Source organism: Petromyzon marinus, chromosome 53 (genome assembly GCF_048934315.1).
Source record: "Petromyzon marinus isolate PM22_M1 ecotype Great Lakes invasive population chromosome 53, UKy_Petmar_22M1.pri1.0, whole genome shotgun sequence".
Classification (NCBI taxonomy): domain Eukaryota; kingdom Metazoa; phylum Chordata; class Hyperoartia; order Petromyzontiformes; family Petromyzontidae; genus Petromyzon; species Petromyzon marinus.
Genome location: NC_133719.1, coordinates 7,368,365 through 7,391,176, shown reverse-complemented (window position 1 = coordinate 7,391,176; position 22,812 = coordinate 7,368,365). Strand labels below are relative to the sequence as shown.

At 46.2% G+C, this 22,812-nt stretch overlaps 1 protein-coding gene across 1 annotated transcript in view; it reads left to right on the top strand.

The window, feature by feature from the left end:
* The window catches only part of LOC116953877 (leucine-rich repeat and fibronectin type-III domain-containing protein 4-like), a 169,664-nt gene extending 148,621 nt beyond the window's left edge, over nucleotides 1–21,043 (top strand). Inside the window, exon 6 of the mRNA XM_076051968.1 lies at nucleotides 3,569–21,043. Coding sequence (XP_075908083.1) covers nucleotides 3,569–4,850 — 1,282 coding nt within the window. The 3' untranslated portion in view covers nucleotides 4,851–21,043. The remainder of the gene's footprint in view (nucleotides 1–3,568) is intronic.
* Nucleotides 21,044–22,812: the final 1,769 nt, after the last annotated feature.

Below are 22,812 nucleotides of genomic sequence, written 5' to 3'. Positions count from 1 at the left end.
AAAAAAAAAAACTAAATTAGGGTTAGGGCAGAGATGTATTCATTCATTTGCTCTTCACGCAGCGGAAGGATCCCCCACGCCAAACGCACGCGTGTGACCTCTCGCGACAGCGTTCGCGTGAACTGCTTTTGGCTGCCGTACACCGGCGTCTCGAGTGATTTGTTTGATACGGGGGGGGGGCGGGTGCTGGCGCCCATGCGGGGGTGACGCTATTCCTTTGAGGGTCGCGATCGTCCGCTTCTAACGTCGACGGCCGAGCGAGGTGCGTGTAGAGATGTACGAGGCAGATACGCTGGGCCGCCTACAGCCCCTTTATTGTCGCTTGTATTCCCCCGCGGCGACGCGCGCGCTTATTCTGTGTTGGTGCCGTGGCATAATTGCGTGAAGCCGCGCATCCATATTGATCAACATCGATCCCTACTCCTGGCAGACTCTACTCGTCGACGAAGCACTGCAGCTTCGCGGTAGCCTTGTTTGCGACGACAATGGCGCGAATACCGAAAAGTGTTCAATTATGAATGCTGCCATTGCACCGTCTAAGGCCGACGCTCCCGTTTTCCAGAAAGCTCGAAAATATCAACGATGGAATGAATAACAATATCCGTTATTAATGGCCATGCGATGTCCCGTAGAGATTTCGAATTACACTATGTAACACGATTCTTGTTCCTGGGTAGTAAGTGTTATTTTCTAATTGCTTATGCCTAAAAGGTATAGAAAATGGCTATTATTATTCCCCGCCAACTTTGCGTTTGTGACCAGGACTTTACGTGAAGGAATGACACAAATTCACACCACGTTTTCTCATTGAAAATAGGTACATTTTAAAATATCACTGTCCTGGTCACAAAAGCAAAGTTTATGGGGAATAATAGCCATTTTATGTACTTTTGAGGCATAAGCAATTAGGAAAAAAACACTTATATTACACATTCTTATGATATGTTTTATTCCATGTGACAACCACTGTGGATGTTTCTACAAAGTGGTACGCATTTTATTGACCCCAGATGCATTATGGGCTGAGTCAAACCCCTGGCCCAGGATTGGAACTGGCAACTTTCCAAATGGAGCTCAATACTTTACCATTGAGCTACACAGCAACACCGGCTTAACTGTAGTTGTATACATCAATGTATAAAATGTAATGCTTACCGATCCCATAATTCATCCCACCCGATTTTTTAAAATGTAGTTGTATACATCAATGTATAAAATGTAATGCTTACCGATCCCATAATTCATCCCACCCGATTTTTTATAGGTTCACGTTTTATATTGTTATACCTTCCACGGACTAAAAAGCACCCTTACACAAAATGTGAGAGGTCAGTTTTACGGGACAACATTATCATGACCTGTTTCATGTGACAGGCGTTTCAGCCATCTTCACATGGACTCATGGTTTGGGTTGAAGCAGATTTATCGTTTCGGTGAATTTGAACATTTTCGAAAGTGCCGTGTGATTTTTTTTTCATAAAAAAATGCACGAAATTCGAATTCGCATATATACGAAATATCCCTATACCCACACATTTAAATGAACAACCGCACAAATACACACGTGTACAAATACGCACACTGGCAGCTTGCGTGGATTCAAAGTGTGTTGCGGTTGTAACCACTTTGTGCGGTTACCTCCACGCTTATGACTCCATTTATCATTGACAACGTTACACTTCCCCCACGTCCGAGGGTTAAAGTGAAATGAGATTAAGCGCGCGCAGCGTATGACTTACGGTGCGACAAGCCCACCTTGTAAAAAACCTGTGCCGGACGATACCGCCCGTCATCCTGCGACGCAACGATCCGCCCGCCACCTGAAGCACATAAACCGATCTCATCGCTCCATCTCCCCGGCGGGCACCCTCCCGGACGCGGTGCGCTCGCTGGGTAGACTTGGACGAAGGATGAATGCGATGGCCGCTTCAAGGAACAACGAGTAGGGTGAATTTAGTGTTTCTGGGAGTAACTCTTATCCGCTCGTCAATCCACTGCTGGAAGAATCCTTCTGCACGCCGTGTGAGTCACGGAGGTTGTTTGACCATACCTCACCGTGCTGGTCAGTGTTGGTTGGTGAGCGGGGGCGCTCAGGACTGGTCCTTGATATCAATCGCCACTCGTGTTCGCCGTGGCTGGGAATCGAACTCTGGTTTATACCGGCAGTATGCTAACCAATGTATCAGTTTGGTGTTTTAACAACTTAACACCTGTTTTGTTGCCAGATTAAAGGGGAAAAACGTATTCTCATATTTTGGTACAGGCAAAGGAGGTCCCATGATGTTGATGAACATTCTAAGTATACAAGTTCGAAAAATCGTGCCACATGCATGCATTTTTTTGCGTGTGTTTAGTTTATAGTCCTTACCCCGGCACCTCCAATTAGCACGTATGGTGGGAAAAAAGTTCAACATACGTACGATTCCATTACGCTTCCCCGAGCATTTCCCAGACGGATTTAACTGCCAACACGGAAGCCATCGGGGTTGCTGTGGAGGCAAAAACAAAAATAGTTCGCTTCAGTTTTGGGCAATATCCCTTTGACGACATTTGCTCGCCCATCCCCGTGTGCTAAAGGACAAATCCCGAACGGCAACAACACAACTTTGCGGGAGAGTTCGGTTCATATCGGATCGTCTGTACGCGAGCTCCCGTGCTCTTCCACCCCCGCCCCGACTCCGTTACGAACGGGCGAACAGGAGGCACCGCGCCTCCGATTAGCATGGCTGGATGCGTATGGTGCGAAAGACGATCGGCGTACGTACGTAACGCGGAAACAATTTCAACCTTCGCTGCGAAATCACCTTCGCGAAGAGCGGAGCCGCGAGCGCGAGAACATCGGAGCAAACCGCATGGCGCCGACAGCGTTGCGCCCTCGTCTCTGTCATCTCCTTTCTCTCATTATTTTTGTTCATCATGTCGGGGTTTTTTTTGGTGTTTTACAAGAAATGTAACATTTACACCTTTTCCCAGTGTAACATGTGTACCATTGTGTTAGCGCTGTGTTCACAGACACAACAACAACAACAAACCCACGCTCAAAAGCCCCCATTTCTAAATGCCCTCCGTCAGTCACATCACACACGGAGGTCACCCTCTGTAGCCCAACGCGTCAAAAATTAATGGAACCCACCTCCCCACGCACCCGTCCCCCACCTTCAACTTAGCATCGTGACATTCCAGCCAAATACTGGCAGAAACCAGGTCCTCGGAAGACGCGACAGTGTCTGGATAAGCCATTTCCCTCAATCGCATATTTTGTGGCCCCCATAGATCGCCAGTAAATGAAAAGTGTTGTTGTTGTTGTTGTTCGGAAAAATGGAAGGAACCGGAACGAGAGGGAGAGCTCACAGAGAACGGCTTGACGGCGACGTCACAAGAGATTGGTGCCAGCAAGATGTGACCACTGCTTGAGCATATTGGCACAAGACAGAGGAAAGTGAAAACAAATGCCCATGGATCGTGATGATGATGATGACGATGATGATGATGATCACCAGTTTCGCATTGTTCATGCCAAAGTTTACTGAAGCCCTCTTTGGGTCCCTCCCTCACTCCCTCCCTCAAGGATGATCCCGGCCACGAGCAAGCGCTTCCGCGTGTCGCAGCTGGTGGGCGGCTCGGACTACGACCTGTGCGTGCTGGCGCTGTGCGCCCGGGCCGGCGCGCCCTCGGCCTCCACGCGGGCCCTGGGCTGCGTGCGCTTCTCCACGCCGGCGCCCGTCCGCTCCGGCGCCGACGACGCCGACTGCTCGGGGGCGCTAACGGGGGCGCACGCGGGCGGCACCGTCGTGCTCGTCATCGCGGCGCTCATCGTCGCCTCGCTGCTCGCGTTCATCGGCGTCTACGTGGCGCGCAACCGCGGCGCGCTGGGCCGGGCGGCGCGCGCCGACGGCTGCGGGCGGTGGTGCCCGGCCGCGCTGGAAGCGGCGGACAGCTGCCGCTGCCGCTGCTGCGGCAGCGGCAGCGGCCGCTCGCGCGACGTGGCCAAGAGCAACGGCGGGATGGCGCAGTTCCCCGACGGGGGCGGGGGCGGCGGCGCCGCACCAGCATCGCCGACCGCCTCCTACGATCGCCGGCCGCTCCGGCACGACCGCCGGCGCGCGGACGAGGCGCCGGCGTACGAGTCCGCCGACTTTTTCGGCGGCACCCACGCGTGCTACGCGTCGAGCGTGAGCAGCCGCGGCTCACTGGGGTCGAGCGACGGGAGGTCGTCGGTGACGCCCGACAGCGTCTCGCTGAGCAGCGCGGGGCAGGCCGGGAACAAGACGGCGGCGGCGACGGCTGCGTCGCGCTCCGGCTCGATCGCGACGGCCGGCGCGACCTGCGACTGCGGCGTTCGCTCCGAGATCGACCGCCTGCTCGCCAACGCCTTCTTCTCCCCGGCGTCGCCGGCGTCGCCGGCGCCCCTCGGCGGCGCGCGCTTGGTGTCGGCGAGCGATGACGGCGACTGCAGCACCGCCGACTCGCGCCAGTCGAGCCTCGTGCCGGGCTCGGAGCGGGCGCCGCTGCTGGGCGCGGCGTCCTACTCCGCCGGCGCGGCCGCTTCGTCGACGCTGTCGGCGTCGTCTCACGCCGGGCAGCGTCTGGCGCGGCTGCTCGGCCTGCAGTCGGCGGCGGCGGCGGCGCCGCCGGCCGGCGCCGTCGCGGCGCTGCCGGCGGCGGGGGAGTTCCCGCGCGGACGCGCCAAGCGGAGCCAGTCGTTCGAGGCGCGCAGCAGGAAGCGCAAGAGCGACCCCGGCGACCTGACGGGCGGGGGCACGCTGCCGCGCAACGCCGACGGGGCGAAGATGGCGGCGCGCCGATCGCTGTGCCTGAGCTCGGAGTGGGTCATGGAGAGCACCGTGTGAGCGCGCCGCGTGTTCTGACTTCGCGAGGCGGCCGCGGTTTCCCAGGAGCAGAGGCCTCTCTCGCTCACTCCAGGGGGAAAGTTCAGACAGAGTGTCACCCGCCACCCCGGAGGTTCCCGGATTGGCCTCATGAGCCACCTGCGTAGCCACGAACCCCGGCCATCATCGTGGTCCATGGATGATCATCGTACTCGACCTCGACGGATCCCAGATGATGATGCTGACGATGACGACGACGACGACAACAAAACCGCGTCGTAACGTTGGAAGTATACCGTCTCGCAAATGCCACAGGAACACAGAGGACTACTTGTGAACGCATTGCCTCGAGTGGTGTAGTATTACTATTATTATTGCGCGACTGACACTAAAAACTTTTCTTGATGTCCCCGGGAGACTTCCAGATTTCCCAGGAGAGCAGCTGCCTCAGAAAGAGGACCGAAAAACTTGGACAGATTTGGTCGACTCGAGACGGAATGCTGCTGGTAAGCGGTGACTTTTTTTTTCCCGCGTGTGTTCAGTTTGTTGTCCTTTCCCCGCACCTCCGATTGTCGCGATCGATTGGCCACGTACGGCGGCGCACGAGAAGATCAGCGCACGTGCATAGCAAGAGCTGTTGCGCCTTTCAAGCGTGGACTCGCACCAGAAGATCGTATCGGTTGGGGGCAAAGTTCCATTTTGCTACCAACTACTTCGGCAGTGTTCGGTAGATACCTTTCAGTTTTTATTATTCATTCGGCAAGCTAGTAGGTTGAAGTGCATTGCGGATGTTTGTATTAGTCTCTGTTCAAAATGAATGAATGAATGAGACTTTAAGTAAACGAACAAACGAGGATTGCTGGAGTAATAAAAACATCCAAACTTGACGTTTTGTAAATAAACATTGAAGGTAGAAAACGGAGGTTTGTTTAAATGACTGTGATGTGGGGGAAATAATTTTATATACAGGCTAGCCCAAAAGTTAGGATGCATAGGGTGATTATATTTATTTTAACAATGCACATCGGGGTATTTAATTTATCTTAACAAATGTTTAAACTGACTTCCATGAACATTGGTGCATGCCGGCATTCTCTATTGAAACTAATTCGGGACCTTTTCCCAGATTACACCTGTAAGATTTGAACGTTAATTGTTATATCGTCAATAATTTTTCGTCTCAATTCAGTCAAATGTTCTTTTTCATTTTAAAATGTCATCAGAAAAGGATGAAGATGCATAAATATGAACAATAGTCGCAGATGAAATAAGAACTTAAAGAACAAACAACTTAAATGATTTAATGCCAGCATGAAAATGAATATGATTACCCCGTGTGTGTGTCCTGCATTTGGGCCACCCTGTATAATCAGCTGACGGCAGTTCCTGTTCATTTATTCAGTGTTAACGGCTTTGGACCAGGTTTCATGGACATTGATCCTCTTCAGCAAAGATGTGGTCTGGTCAAGTAATACCGCTGTACAACCTCAATTGTTGAGCATCACTCATGAGGAAACAAATTAAAGTTCTGACATTGTAACAGCTGTGTTTTGGGAATACTGAAAGTATATTTTTTTCTGCTCCGTTTGTGAAATTAAAAAAGGAAAAAAAAAAGTTAAGCTACTGAAAATATTCTAAAATAGATATGTGTATATCAGTGTGTGAGCCTTCCATAATAATTGCCGATGGTATTATATATTTTTTAACTAACCTTTGTTCTACGACATATTAAACAAAAAGGCAAAAGAAAATTGCAAAAGCATCTTGTGTAGTCAAAGCACGTGAGTTTGTTTTTAATTAAAATCCAATGCTCCCGATGAGTTTTTACTTCTCCGTTCACAGGAATATCCCGACTCCCACGGGGAAATTACGTGTGCTATTTAGAACCAAGTGTAATGATCGTTAATTGTTGTTAATTGTTTGATGCACAATAGGCGACTCAACGTGAATCACATCGTAAGCAACCCGACGTGGGAAGGCAATTGCACCAACGGTGGGATGTCAGGCGCAAGCCAGATTGTCGGCCGTTTCAATCTCCCGGTGCGTCACTTGAAGCAATGGTGCAAGTTTCTTGAATCTCCGACCTGCTAACCAAGCAGTATAAATCCGTTCACCCCGGTAAATCAGGACCAAATACATCCAGACCACACGGCGAGATGTTAACTCCCTCGCCAGGTATGCAGGAGGGCGTGGCTTAGATCCTGACCCTGAGGCCTGCTGCTGTATATTTGGAGTTTGCGTGTCTCTCTCTCTCCCCGTGGTCGTGTGGATTTTTCTCCGGGTCCTCCGGTTTTTCCCTCCACATTTGTAAACAACCTTGTTTGTAAATTACCACTGTAGTAATTCACTTCGTTGAACTATCATTTGTGGCCAGGTTACTTCTGAAAAAGATCTATATAGCTCAGTGGACCTTACCTGGTAACATAATAAGTAATATTTAAAAATACTTTTTTTTAAACACACTTTAATGAAATGTACCGTACTAGTAATGTCAGAACTCCACAACTCCAGGAAGTGGCCCCGAAGCTTGCCATAACGTAAGGGGCTGGTGATTTACAGCCAGCGTGAGTTGAGCGTGGATAATTAGACCCAAGCCGAAACATAACATATAAAAAAGATAGAATATAGTATTGTCATCAGTATGACATACGCATACCAAGTTTGCAGTCGATACGACATTGGGAAGTGGGTTAAAATTGAGTTACAAGATTTGAGGATACAACAGAGTTGAGGATACAACAGGCAGAGTGAGTTAAATAAAAGCGTGTAATAATCATAGTTTTAGTTTAGTTTACTTATTGATACCACCAGAGATGGCAAAACTTGAGTTGTACCATCATTTGTATATCGCCAATAGACTATGTTACCACATAATCAAATTGCGTTGGCCGTGTACAGAATCCGAATCGGAAATGTATTTCCGCCAGTGAAGCCCTTTGTGGCAACAAGAAGCTCTTGTTCAAAGGGCTACTCGGCCAGCGGACAACGTAAAAATCTGTCGTCTTGAAATATTCGACGCCGCAATTGGTGCCGAGCATTTGGCCTGGCGACATGGACTAACCAGGGGCTGTCGCTCGTGAGCATCACGTTGCCGCTCGACTACTATCAGCAAGGCGGTGTGTTGAGTTTTGTTCTGTGGAACGGGTGGCAGCGACGTGAACGAAATGGGACGAAACGCCGCGCGTGAACATTACGCGGGGAACTCGAGTCTCCCACGGTTGCCTGTTCAGCTCAACTTAATGTTGGTTTAATAATTTCCCCCTCTTGGCCCTAAGTAGCAGCAGCAGCAGCTGCAGCAGCGACGACACCATCAAGAAACAAAGCAGCCACATTTTTAAACAACAAAGAGGCCGGGAATTGCGAATGAGGAGATCGCAGTCGGTGACATGGAATGTGAGAACGCACTATGTGGGACTACGAAAGAGATTGGTGCCAGAAAGATGTGGCACTACTTGAGCATGTTGGCACAAGACATCGGAGAGTGGAAACGAATTCTGAAATACGCCGTGGACACCTATGGACCCATGGATCGTTATGATGATGGTCCTTAAGGCTTTAGAGGGAACACATTCATTTGTTGTGCGCAGTACAGTTTTATTTATTGTATAGATATTTTTAATTAACAATTATATCAATGACGTGCCTTTGACATCTCAGAGCAGGGTGATATATTTGTCCACAATAGATATTTCAAACATCAGCAGAGCTACACACCTGTAGCTCTGCAGCCATGACACTGCAGATCCTCACGTGATTTCCTTCCAAGGGTTTCCTTTCCTAAGCCAGATCGTAATCTGAGCAATCAGTTGCACAACCAAAGTCGCTGTCGAAGGAGCCGTGCAACTTAATCTCCTGCTTTTATCCCGCATCTGAGCCAAGTACCAGGGACTCCTCTACTTACCAACGAGTTAGATTCCAGAGATGTGTTCGTAAGTCGATTTTGTTCGTGAGTCCAACTTTACTACTGTCGATTCCAAAAGTGTTGTGCGGCGTGTACACTAAACACGCGAATGGCTTTAAAAGTTGTATAATCTCCTGTAGATTCAGATGTCACTGGTTATTCACGTTCTGCAGATGTAGATGCCACCGGTTCTTCATGTTCTGTAGACGTAGATGCCACTGGTTCATCACGTTCTGCAGATGTAGATGCCACTGGTTCTTCACGCTCTGCAGATGTAGATGCCACCACCGCCATCTATTGCGCGGCGGTTGAACTTACGACTCTCGGTTCGAACAGGCAACTGGACATCAGGACGGTTTAATTCGTATCTCTGAAAATTCCTAAGTCGAATGTTCGTAAGCAGACGAGTCTCTTGTAGTTTGCTCAACGAGGGCGTGTCTGGCTACGCCCCTTTACAGCGGAGCCCCGCCCCCTTCATCTGGTTGGCTCCATGCCCCCCTACTTCAAGATTGTAACAAACCAATCAGTAGCTGGCAAATGTGTCACGTGACGAAATACGTTTTCTAAATATTGCCGAGATCGCTGGAAAAGCAGGATCCTGCCTCTTAACTGTGCGTGCAACTGCAATGCAACTGGTTGCAGAGACAATCCACGCATTCACAGTGAAGTCGCACAACGTTTTCACTTGGTTTTGGACCCAGCTTACCGCAGCCGCTGGGATATTGCATCCTTTAATTGCATACGCAAGTGAATGGTTTGCGCTCTGTTCGTAACACAGTGAAACACTCCTTTATCCGTGAACCGAAAACCCCGATTATCCATGGGTCAATTATTCCGATGCATTAATTTACACAGGATTAAGAGGAAGAAGCTAAAAGGTTTAGGACTCGTTTTTGTAGATATTAAGCAGGAAACGAATCTGATTGGAGAGAAGGGGTGAAAGTTCCATAGTTCCATTTATTTGGTATAACCCTGTGAGCCATTCGGCTATTGAATCGGGTGCAACCGCAACAAACAAAAAACAAAAACATGAACAAGAAAACATCTTAAAGTGATTATGTGACTGTGCAAACAGAAAATACAGGAAAAAAAACATCAAAATATTCCTGAAATAGCACCGTACACCAACGCTGTGTGCAAAAATCCCAGTGGGATGCAAGTCAAACAACAACAACCACAAGACAACTAAGATTAAGGCCATCAGTCTAACTCCATCCTACAATAAACAAAAACATGGCCAAACCAAAAAAACGTTTTCGAAATCACCAAAATAAAAGCCATAAATGCAATGTAAAAGTGATCACGGGGACTGTGACCGAATTTTAAACAATAAACTACATAAATAAACCACAAAGGAGAGGTCTCTCCATTCAAGTGGCATTACCGGTGAGACGAACTGGTTGCGTAAAATATTTAAAAGGTGGGACTTGGCTTGTCTTACTTGAGATAACTATACCGGTGAAGATAAATATACTGGTGTTCCACAGGGGTGTGATTTTTCACCCACCTACTTTAATGCTGTGCTCAGTAAATCCGTCGGCCAAATCCAGACACAGACATTGCAGAAATGTCGGAGAACCACAATGGGTAATTTGCCCCCGGGAAACCTGGGTGAGGATGAAGATGAGATGGATTTGTCATCTAGAAACCTATCCGGGAGCATTGCAGCTTTTAGGTTCCGAAGCTGCATCAGCAGCAGCAGCGGCACCCATTATAAATACACTTCTGCACGAAGGTCTCCCCTAAGCCATCCATCACCACCTCTTACGATGCAGGAATCCACCTCGCACCTGCACATGACCTGATTTCATCATTCAATCTCTTTATAAACTATAAAAACTAGAATTACCAGGTAACGCCCCCTGGGCTATGTAGCTCGTTTTCAGAAGCCACCTGACGACCACAAACGATGGTTCAACGAAGTGGCTCATCACATGGAAATGTATCGCGGACAAGTACTCTTAAACGCGTGTTCCTGAATGTGGAGGGAAAAACCGGAGGACCCGGTGAAATTTCCACGCGACCACAGAGGGACGGAGAACATGCAAACTCCAAATACACAGGCGTCAGGGTTGGGGTCGAGCCCACAACCTCCTGTATACCATCCCCCGGCTCCTGTGTTTGTTAAGCTATGGGTGGCAATCAGATAACCCGGAGGCAACCCATGCAGAACAGGGGGAGAACGTACAAACTCCACACTGAAGGAGCACCCCGAGTATAGGAATTGTAACCCAGGCCCTTCTTGCTGTGAGGCACTAGTGTTAACCCCTGCGCGCCAACCACACTTCCCGAATAATCCCAGGCCCCTGCATTGCCAGCAGTGCCGGATTGTCCTAGCAGCAAAGGTAGCTACATAAGCTACGGGCCCCGCACTTTCAAATGCTTTCAAGCTAACAATTCCGGTTCAGTGATTCTGCACTCGCTCTATTACTATAGCACTATACCGCCTTCAACTTTTATGAACGACTGTGTGTTTAAGGTTAGCAATTTGTCATATTATCTGGCTGTATAGCAAGTGAAAAAATACAATTACTTTACTAGGCAAGTTAAAAATGTGTGTTTTAATATTTATTTTTATTTAGGGCCCCTTTAGACCATATGCTACAGGCCCCGCACTCGCTTAATCAGGCACTGGTTTCCAGGCTCGCTGTTCTGGCTAAAAAATAAGCACTCTGGCTCCACCACCATTATAATACCCTCGCAAGCTTACCCATGCGTGCAATTAACATATTAACATCTTATGTCTCCGGGCTGTCATCTCTTGTGGAGTCACCACCTCCACCTGTAATAAATTACATTTCCTAGCGCATCCCCGCCCCCCCACCCCCGTTCTTTGGAGCCTAATTAATGCTGCAATCATCAATCATTCCGCCTTCAAAGCCATAACACGCAGCCACCAACGCTGCCATTTCAGAGTTATCTTGTGACACCACCCACTTGGAAATGTCGGTCAGAGTATAAATGTAAAACGGGGGGGGGGGGGGACTTTTATAGGATTATCTCGGCAGTAGCATCTCTCAGTTTTATCTGTTGGCATCAACGACACTATATGTAAAATGAAAGCACCATCGTCATTGTTTTCACCATCTTGCGTTCCGTTCGGTATCTGCATCAGTGCGCGAAATACTATCGTCGTCACTTTGCGTGTGAAAGTTGCACACGTGTCCACCACCCTGGTCATGAGATTCAATAGCTCAGAATGATCACTGACATCGGTGCGGACAATATGAATAAAAAATGTTTTCATAAACAGACAATGTATGTCTCCTTCACATAATTTATCTCTCCACGTAAACATTACAAAAAAACCATGTATTTTTTTTCATACAAACTCTGAGCTGAATGGCCTTTTGGGGAGTGTATATCAGCAGCATTGTTTCAAGGCAAGCCAAATCCGGACTGGTTTCGACACAGCCATAAGTACTGGTATACAAATTTTGCGTCGAATTAGGACCGAATGTCACAGAGTGAGGGTCCTTGTCTTTAAGAGCGACAGTTCGCCAACGTTAATGCAAGAAAAGCCTGCCTCTGCCGATGAGACACTGTGTTGAAACCACTCTTGAGATTTGCTTGCCTTCAGCCAATGCTGCTGATATTATGCACTCCCCGAAATGCCGTTGCCGCTGGTGGTTTGTGAAATCAATGCGTTTTTTTATTGTTTACATGGGAGAGACAGATACGTGAAGGAGACATTGCACGTCTGCTTATTTATTGTGTGATTAAATAACACCTTTTAGCAGTGCCGGATTGAGCTACTGCGGGGTCTGTAGCATATGTTATACAGTGAGGGAAAAAAAGTATTTGATCCCCTGCTGATTTTGTACGTTTGCCCACTGACAAAGAAATGATCAGTCTATAATTTTAATGGTAGGTTTATTTGAACAGTGAGAGACAGAATAACAACAACAAAAATCCAGAAAAACGCATGTCAAAAATGTTATGAATTGATTTGCATTTTAATCAGGGAAATAAGTATTTGACCCCTCTGCAAAACATGACTTAGTACTTGGTGGCAAAACCCTTGTTGGCAATCACAGAGGTCAGACGTTTCTTGTAGTTGGCCACCAGGTTTACACACATCTCTGGAGGGATTTTGTCCCACTCCTCTTTACAGATCTTCTCCAAGTCATTAAGGTTTCGAGGCTGACGTTTGTCAACTCGAACCTTCAGCTCCCTACACAGATTTTATATGGGATTAAGGTCTGGAGACTGTCTAGGCCACTCCAGGACCTTCATGTGCTTCTTCTTGAGCCACTCCTTTGTTGCCTTGGCCGTGTGTTTTGGGTCATTGTCATGCTGGAATACCCATCCACGACCCATTTTCAATGCCCTGGCTGAGGGAAGGAGGTTCTCGCCCAAGATTTGACAGTACATGGCCCCGTCCATCGTCCCTTTGATGCGGTGAAGTTGTCCTGTCCCCTTAGCAGAAAAACACCCCCAAAGCATAATGTTTCCATCTCCATGTTTGACGGTGGGGATGGTGTTCTTGGGGTCATAGGCAGCATTCCTCCTCCTCCAAACACGGCGAGTTGAGTTGATGACAAAGAGCTCCATTTTGGTCTCATCTGACCACAACACATCCACCCAGCTGTCCTCTGGATCATTCAGATGTTCATTGGCAAACTTCAGACGGGCATGTATATGTGCTTTCTTGAACAGCGGGACCTTGCGGGCACTGCAGGATTTCAGTCCTTCACGGCGTAGTGTGTTACCAATTGTTTTCTTGGTGACTATGGTCCCAGTTGCCTTGAGATCATTGACAAGATCCTCCCGTGTAGTTCTGGGCTGATTCCTCACCGTTCTCATGATCATTGCAACTCCACGAGGTGAGATCTTGCATGGAGCCCCAGGCCGAGGGAGATTGACAGTTCTTTTGTGTTTCTTCCATTTGCGAATAATCGCACCAACTGTTGTCACCTTCTCACCAAGCTGCTTGGCAATGGTCTTGTAGCCAATTCCAGCCTTTTGTAGGTCTACAAGCTTGTCCCTGACATCCTTGGAGAGCTCTTTGGTCTTGGCCATGGTAGAGAGTTTGGAATCTGATTGATTGATTGCTTATGTGGACAGGTGTCTTTTATACAGGTAACAAGCTGAGATTAGGAGCACTCCCTTTAAGAGTGTGCTCCTGGGAGCCAGAAATCTTTCTGATTGAGAGGGGGTCAAATAATTATTTCTCTCATTAAAATGCAAATCAATTTATAACATTTTTGACATGCGTTTTTCTGGATTTTCTTGTTGTTATTCTGTCTCTCAATGTTCAAATAAACCTACCATTAAAATTATAGACTGATCATTTCTTTGTCATTGGGCAAACGTACAAAATCAGCAGGGGATCAAATAATTTTTTCCCTCACTGTAAAGGGGCCCTACATTAAAAAAACACAACAAATTAAACAAATGTTTAACTTGCATAGTAAAGTAATTGTATTTTTTCATTTGTTATACTTTCTGATAATACGACAAATCGCTAACCTTAAACACCCAATCGTTCGTAAAAGTTGAAGGTGGTATAGTACTATAGTAATAGAGCAAGTGCAGAATCACTGAACCGGAATTGATAGCTTGAAAGCATTTAGCGCGGAGCCTTTGATAGTGTGGGGCCCATAGCATATGCTACTTTTGCTACTAAGATAATCCGGCACTGCCTTTTAGTTATATTTGTGATGTATACGATATAGAATATGAATGCACAATAATGTAAATGTATCTGTTATCTAAAGAAATTAGGTGAATAATTGTAATGCCAAACGCCTCCTATATGTCACTGCAATGAACAAGACATGGGGACACAGAGGAATTAGCAGTGTACACTTCCCATCCAATGTATAAAAATAGTTCGATAGTTTATCTTTTACAAAGTTCTTGTAAGCATTGGTCAATTCAAGAAACGCAACTCTTATCTTTAACAACTTCAATAGTGCTGTTTGTTGCTGGCCGCTCAGAGTTGTGGGCCTTCAGTCCTGCGCTCAGCATCAGTGCCGGGGGGATACCAGGTGTTCTAGGCACGGGGTACGAGGTGGCCATGAGATGGCAGTAGAGCAATGGATTCTTAAATCTATCTGTGTGGAGCTTAGAGTACCACCCGCTCGTATGAGTGTGTTTTCTCCGGGTACTATTTTCCTCCCACATGCCTCTCAATAATAAGCATATCTTTTTGCAGGACCCTCCTGATTTTCAACAGGTAAACAAAACTTTTACTTATTTTAGTTTTTTTCTTTCAGGTAAGGCCCACTGAGCTATGTAGCTCTTTTTTTCAGGAGCGACCTGGCCATCACAAATAATAGCTCAACAAAAGTGGCTTTTACTTGTGGAAATTTATAGCAGCCCAAATGCTCCGACTCGCACACTCAGACACTCATCCACTGACTCACGTGCTCACTCACTCACCCACCTACTCACCATTGCAGGTCACAAACACTTTTGATTCTTCATGGGACCTCTGTTACCAGTATCAAACTATAAGAAGAGGTTTTACCCTTTCTGGCAATAAAACAGAGCGTATTTTTTTTGTTTCCAAGTTCACCACAAGTATGTGTGGTTCATGCAGACATTATTCCTTGCAAAGGTTTTATGTTTGGTGTTTTAACATCTTAACACATCCTGTTTTAGTATAAAACCTCTTCTTATAGTTTGATACTGGCAAGAGAGGTCCCATGAGCGGGAATTGAACTCGGGTCGCCGGGTTCGTAGCTCAACACGCTAACCGATACACTACCGCTCCCATCTACACACACACACACACGGTATGAGACTATTTTCAGTGCCGTGTATAGGATAAATGTACTTTTGTTACGAGGTATTTATGTGTCTTTGCTGTGCATCACATATATAATCGTTGTGTCCAAATCAACGATAAATGCACCCAACTGTTCTCCGATATCTGGACAGCTTGAGCAGCCCTGAACTTGGATAGTGTCCAGATGGGTGACCGCCACCGTGCATGCATAGCAGGGTGCTATAGGCGGCTACGTTGTGGCCGATGCAGGGGCTGTGTACGTGGTGGACTCTTCACCAGTGCAGACCGATCAGAGTGGTGAAGTATGGTCAAATAACCCGCGTGACCCACATGGCGTTGGGGGAAAGGGGGGGGGGTAGGTAGGCTTCATCCAGCAGTGGATTGAGGCCCGCAAATGATTGGTCGTGATGAGAGCAAACCACGGCTTTGTTCTGAACAAACTCTTTAAAAGATAGTCAACGTAAAATCGGGTGACCGTATCTCGAGCTGAGCTGAAGCTGCACGTGCCCCATTAAATCTGCCAAGCCTCGGCGTCCACAAACCCTGGTCTGCTGAAACTCATTTTCAGGATCGCGAAACTCCAATGATTACAAATGTCGGATTAATATTTCAATGAGGAAACGGGGGGGGGGGGGCCGTGGGTGGGGAATGTGAGTTCGGTTGTTCGTAAACGTACGCGGAAGTGGCCGCTGCAACGTGTAGAATAATAACGCGCATGAATATCGTTCTGCAGCCGTAATGAATTCAGTCCCCCCCCCGCCCCTCCTTGCTTCATGCGGTAGTAGATGCGTTCCGAACAAAAGGGGGGCACACAAATCGAACTCGCTCACGGCCAGCTTGTCTGCCGAGCGGTGCATTACAATGCACACACAAAGTGTCCTCCCACGTCAGACCACGCGTTAGACGTCGGTCACGTACATGGGTAAATTCAAACCACGCGTAGTGAATTTTGGGGTGGGAAAAGGTTAGCCGCGTATACGCGAAATCGTACAAAGCGAACTCGAACCGATGAAAGGTTTATGCTAACTGGTTCATTTGAATGGACGTTCAAACAACAATTCGAAATTTTGAGCGAATTGTTGATTTATTTGATCGATTTTATTTGTTTACGTCGGAAAGAAACATTAATCCTCAAGCTGTTTTTTTTTTTACGAGAATGAACCGCGGGGGACCTTGGTGAAAAAAAGGGGAAAGTTTGAGCGACTAATGAACCATAACATCGCACACACTGGGTGGCAAAAGTAATACATTCGTGGAATGCATTATTCAAGGCAATATTTTGTTCATATTGCATTTTGCGAGCAATGTTTTATCATACTCTTTGGTTATTTCGGTAAAGTCACGTAGGTAGAAATAAAAAAAATATATTATCAAGTGATCATCTCCTCCTCCATAAGCCAGTTGTGGAAATTCCACATTCATGGAACATCTATGGGACCACCACGATGCACTTACACGTTGAACTTCTTTCGCACCGTACGTAGCCAACTGGGACAACCGAAGGTGCGGGGGAAGAGCAACAATTTAAAACACAAAACGCCGTCCGAAATAAATGAAGTTTAAATCTAGACGATGATTTAAAAGTGCACAGCTCCAAGTGGCGTCCTAATATCGGAAGAGAAGAGCGTTCCAGACGGCCGCGGAAGCGCATCTGAAAGCGCCGCGCGATGCGGTGACCGCCGCCTTCGTTCGATGGCAGCAGCCAAAAGCAGCTGCTGCTGCTGCTGCTGCGAGGATGACCGGGAGTTGGCGTGATGGTGTGGTGGTGGGATGGTGAGATGGTGTGATGGTGTGATGGTGTGATGGTGTAATGGTGTGATGGTGAGATGGTGAGATGGTGTGATGGTGTGATGGTGAGATGGTGTAATGGTGTGATGGTGAGATGGTGTGATGGTGTGATGGTGTGATGGTGAGATGATGTGATGGTGTGATGGTGTGGTGGTGTGATGGTGAGATGGTGTGATGGTGTGATGGTGAGATGGTGTGATGGTGTGATGGTGTGATGGTGAGATGGTGTGATGGTGAGATGGTGTGATGGTGTGATGGTGAGATGGTGTGATGGTGTGATGGTGAGATGGTGTGAGAGTGTGATGGTGTGATGGTGTAATGGTGTGATGGTGAGATGGTGTGATGGTGTGATGGTGTGATGGTGAGATGGTGTGATGGTGAGATGGTGTGATGGTGTGATGGTGTGATGGCGTGATGGCGTGATGGTGTAATGGTGTGATGGTGTGATGGTGTGATGGTGTGATGGTGAGATGGTGTGATGGTGTGATGGTGTGATGGTGTGATGGCGTGATGGTGTGATGGTGTAATGGTGTGATGGTGAGATGGTGTGATGGTGATGGTGTGATGGTGTGATGGTGTGATGGTGAGATGGTGTGATGGTGTGATGGTGATGGTGTGATGGTGTGATGGTGTGATGGTGAGATGGCGTGATGGCGTGATGGTGTGATGGTGAGATGGTGTGATGGTGTGATGGTGTGATGGTATGATGGTGTGATGGTGTGATGGCGTGATGGCGTGATGGTGTGATGGTGTGAGAGTGTGATGGTGTGAGAGTGTGATGGTGTGATGGTGTGAGAGTGTGATGGTGTGGTGGTGTGATGGTGAGATGGTGTGATGGTGAGATGGTGTGATGGTGTGATGGTGAGATGGTGTGAGAGTGTGATGGTGTGATGGTGTGATGGTGTGAGAGTGTGATGGTGTGAGAGTGTGATGGTGTGATGGTGTGATGGTGTGATGGTGAGATGGTGTGATGGTGTGATGGTGAGATGGTGTGAGAGTGTGATGGTGTGATGGTGTGATGGTGTGAGAGTGTGATGGTGTGATGGTGTGATGGTGTGATGGCGTGATGGCGTGATGGTGTGATGCTCCTTGACGAGATCAGCGAGGTATTGCGGCTCATTTGTGGCACTCGGTGTGCAATGAGTTCGACCTCCCGTGCTGTTGATTTTGTTGTTATAAATATCTCAAATTCCTTCCCTTTGTTCTTTTCGGCGCCTCGTCTTCAGACGCCGTGTGTTCCTCTGTAACTCACAACGCCGCCCCATCGGCAGATCGAACCGACGACACGTGGATTTGCAAGTCCAATGCACTGCCAACCTCCCAGAAACGTGCGATCACAAAACATCGAAACCACGGCTCTCTTATTTCTGCTGTCATGCTCCAGCAGTGTGCATGCAGCCGTTATCATGAATTGAGGTCACGGTTCAAAACCACGAATTGATGATTTTTTTTAATTTGGCTTATTTAAAAAAAAATCAAGTTCCGTTCGTCGAGTTTGTACCGCCTGCTGTACTATCTCTTACCATGGCGGTTGATTCGTTTGTCTCATTTGTGTCGACCAATTTGCCCTGTCTTGTTTATTCCAACCCTTATGCTAATGCTTAAAGTTCGCATACCATTTGCATGAATCAAGAATAATGGGGTTGAGCTGAGCAATAATTCCACGCGCGCATGCGCACTGTGAGCCAATTTGGATGTTTAGTTTGTGAACGGCAAGTAGCGGCAGAGATTTGCCTTTTCGGGGGGGGGGGGTGGGGAGGGGAGAACCCCCCAATGAATTAATTTGTAAAAAAAAAGCGAGTGTCGAGTAATGATTTTCTTGCGTATTTTTAGTGAATGTTTTTCAAAGACATCCTTGAAAACACACCTTTTTAGATTGGCCTTTAATTAGTATGCCCTGGTTGTGTGGTTATTATTCTTTTTTTATTATACTTTTAGTTTCAATGTCAAGTTTCGTCTTTTTTATCATTCTTATAGCTGTTTAAATTGTGTCGGTCGCTTTTTATTTTTTCCTATAAAACACCTGTAAAACACTTTGTATTTTTTCCTGTAAAACACTTTGTACTGAATTTTATACACGAACTGTGCTATGTATGTAAAGTTTGATTTTATTTGATTTCAAACCCTCAATGAAGGGGTGTCTTAGAACCCAGTGGTATAAAACAGGAATCGTTGCGTTATGCATACGTATTTCAGCACGATGGGAGGGGGAGATTTGTTGAAATTGAGTGACACTTGATGAAGTGGAATCTCTCTAGCTCTTTCTCTCTCTCTGTAGTTTTACTTATTAAAATTGGCAACCGTGGATTTTTTTTCATTTCCACTTAAAACTCATAAGGGGATCAACCTGTGGAAGAAGAAAACAACTGTGGCCCCTGCCATTGGAATGTGGAATTTCCAGGGCCCTCTGGAGAGGTTTCAGCGCCCTCTGCGTACAGGAAAATGAGCAATTTGCTCCGTTGTAGTTGGCAGCAAAAGGTGGGGAGGGGTGGGGGGGTGGGAAACACCTTGACTTCACCTTGACTTTCCCGGCAATTCGTTTCACCTATTTACAATCAAGGTGCTGAATTTGCAAAATAATGCAACTCTCCGCAGCAATTAATTCACCTCATTAAAACTAAAAGTTGCAGCATTATTTGTGCTCCGTAGAATTGGTTCATATATACCATACTTCCTCGACTTTGAATTGCATTGCGCATATCCTTGGCAAAATGTAGTTTGTTTTTTTTGTTTGCCAGGGATAATTAAGTGTGTGTTGGCAGCGCTAGGGGTTTTATTTATTTTTTTGTTTAAGCAAAACACCTAGACCCGACTCGTTTGGTCCACACGTATACCAATATAATATGAAAGTAAAGCAGGTAAATGTGCAGCCCTGCAATTGCTTGCTCGCGTCACTGTTTGGCGGAATGGCCTCCGCTGTGTTGGCCTCACCTTCATAAACTGTCCAAACTTCTCGGTGGGTGTACCCACACTTTATCCCACCGCGCGTGACCTGCCAATTGTGGAGTCTTATCTAAATCCGCACCTCCGATTAGCACGGTTGGCCACGTGCGTTGCGCAATAAGTTCAACATACACACTGTTCATACATGCGATCGACTGCGGTGAATTCATTTCTTCTACTGGGTTGACAGAGTGGCCCTGGGATTTCAGAAACGTGCCCCATTGTTTAAACTAACCTCTAGATGTACGCATGTATGTTGGATTGCTTTCTCAATGTACGTAGCCATCCCTGCTCATCGGAGGTGCGTGGGGAAGGACAACAAACTAGATAGAAAAAAGCAGTTCTAAAGAAAGGAGTATTGAACTTGGAAATTGGTTGTCCATTTAGATAGAATTCAAGAGCGCTTAGCATTGCACCACGGGGCATTTGTTTTGTCTTTGTAAAATAGTTAGGGTTTGATTTATGTTTCCGTGGCCCTAATTATGTTTGTAAGCGGTGTAAAAAAAACGATCTCTTATTGATGTATATACTGTCTTAATTTTATACGTTATTACTGAAGAATGATATGAACGTGTAAATTAACATTTCAAGTGTTTATACGTGTATATATAGATAATTGTAATTGTCCAATAATAATAAATATTGTGTACAGATTCAATGTACCACACTTTCGTTGTGTTCAATATTACGTACTTGAATGTGTGTTCAATTTAGCACCCTTCATGTCACCAATCGGGGATTCTCATCTAAATCCATACAATTGCATGCAAGTGTGATAAATATTCTTCAAACGTATGAAAGCCTACTCATCATTCTATTCAATAAAAAAATATGTAATTGCTGCAAGGGCAACTTTGTACGGCAGATGTTCCACGATTTGTTTAAAAAAAATGTAATTCATTACTAAAATCTCTGTTTCATGACCAATTCCCACCTTGCAGTCTTTTGAGAATATTGCAATCCTCTACCAAATTCTATTAATCCACCTCAATCCACACTTCACTGAATCAAACATTTACCGTAACCATGCACCATTGACCTACCAATTCACCTTTCCTGTGATTCGATGAATTGTGGGCAGAGCTGGCTTAATCCGATTATTTAAGTAGTAATTTACCCTACCAATTAGCTGCTCGATTTACGTGACTAAATTGCGCGGCAAAAAAGAAATGAGAAAAAAAAAGCCTCGTCACGTGTCTTTAAGCCTGCCGCCGGTTAGTAGGTGATATCAGTATCAGAATATGTATTTATACTCGAGAAATCTAATGAGCTATAAAGCTCTTTTTCACAGATGTCCAGTGGGGGGCGGGTCAGAACGTTACTACAACAAACAGCACAAAAAACACGTCAGGAGTGCAGAGTATAGGAAAGGTGAGCAAGTTTAACACGGCCTAGGCTTTTGCGACCGATATTATCCATAAGAGGTGTTTTTTTTAAATTCGTGGGTAAGATCGCATGATATATAAGTGCGTCGTTAAACACGCCTCCGCGTGATACAGCCAATTCGTAAGGTTTGTCGCCTAAAAAAACACAATCCCAATTGGTTAATAGTTCAGCACACCGGTGTGTTTGGAGAGTAAACCTACAACATTTACAATCTGAGTATGATGTTTCGCCGGTAATTTCACCGGTAATTACAACCACCATCATCAGGCGAGACGTCATACTCTAACAGTAAATGTTGTGGGTTTACTCTCCAACACACCGGTGTGCTGAACGAGGAACGAATTGGCATGTTTTGACTTTAAACTTTCGTGACTGCAGAAATTCATATTCTTGGTTCTTTCGGTAAAGTCAAGTTAATAGAAGAAAAATAAAAAATAAACTAAATAAAAAAAACATCTTATTAAAAATTAAAATAATACGATTTTAATAAAAAATGATAAATTTAAAATAATAAAAGCAAAAAACCCACAATAAAAATTAAATTAAAAATAGTAACACAAATTCTAATTATTTTATTTTATTATTTTATTTCATTTTAAATTTTTTGTTTTTTTGTTTTCTATTAACGTGACTTTACCGAAAGAACCAAGAATATAATTGGCATGTTTTGTTAACGTGACAAACCTTACTGTCGCGATATAACCCAAAAGTCCCTCTGTTGTGGATAAAGGTAAGCAAACGCCACATTTTTTTTACAATAAAACAAACTTTTCTTAATCATCAGCCGCGTCACTCCGTGCGTGGCTTTTAGGGGGTGGCCATCCTTTTAAAAGGCTTGAATAACCCACCGCAACGTCTTTTAGCTGACGCGTTGACTTACTGGACTTATCGTTCCAGCTGTAAATGACACAACAGAAGAGGAGGGTGCTGCGTTGGCTCACTCCGAAGATTACTGCGGCGCCGAATTACTCTTCTGTCGATGTACACAACTCCGTCGTAATGGATAGCATCGGTATAATTGGTACGGTCCGGGGAGAAAGCTGTGAACTATACGTTTCCGAGATAGAGGTGGAAGCTACGTGCGTATGTGTATGTAAGCATGTTGAACTTCTACGCAGCCAATCGTGCTGATCGGCGTTGCGGTGGAAGGACAATAAACTAAGCGCAAAAGTCAGCGCTAAAGAAATCGGTTTAGCAAACTATCGTATTTAAAAGTGGACATTTCCAGT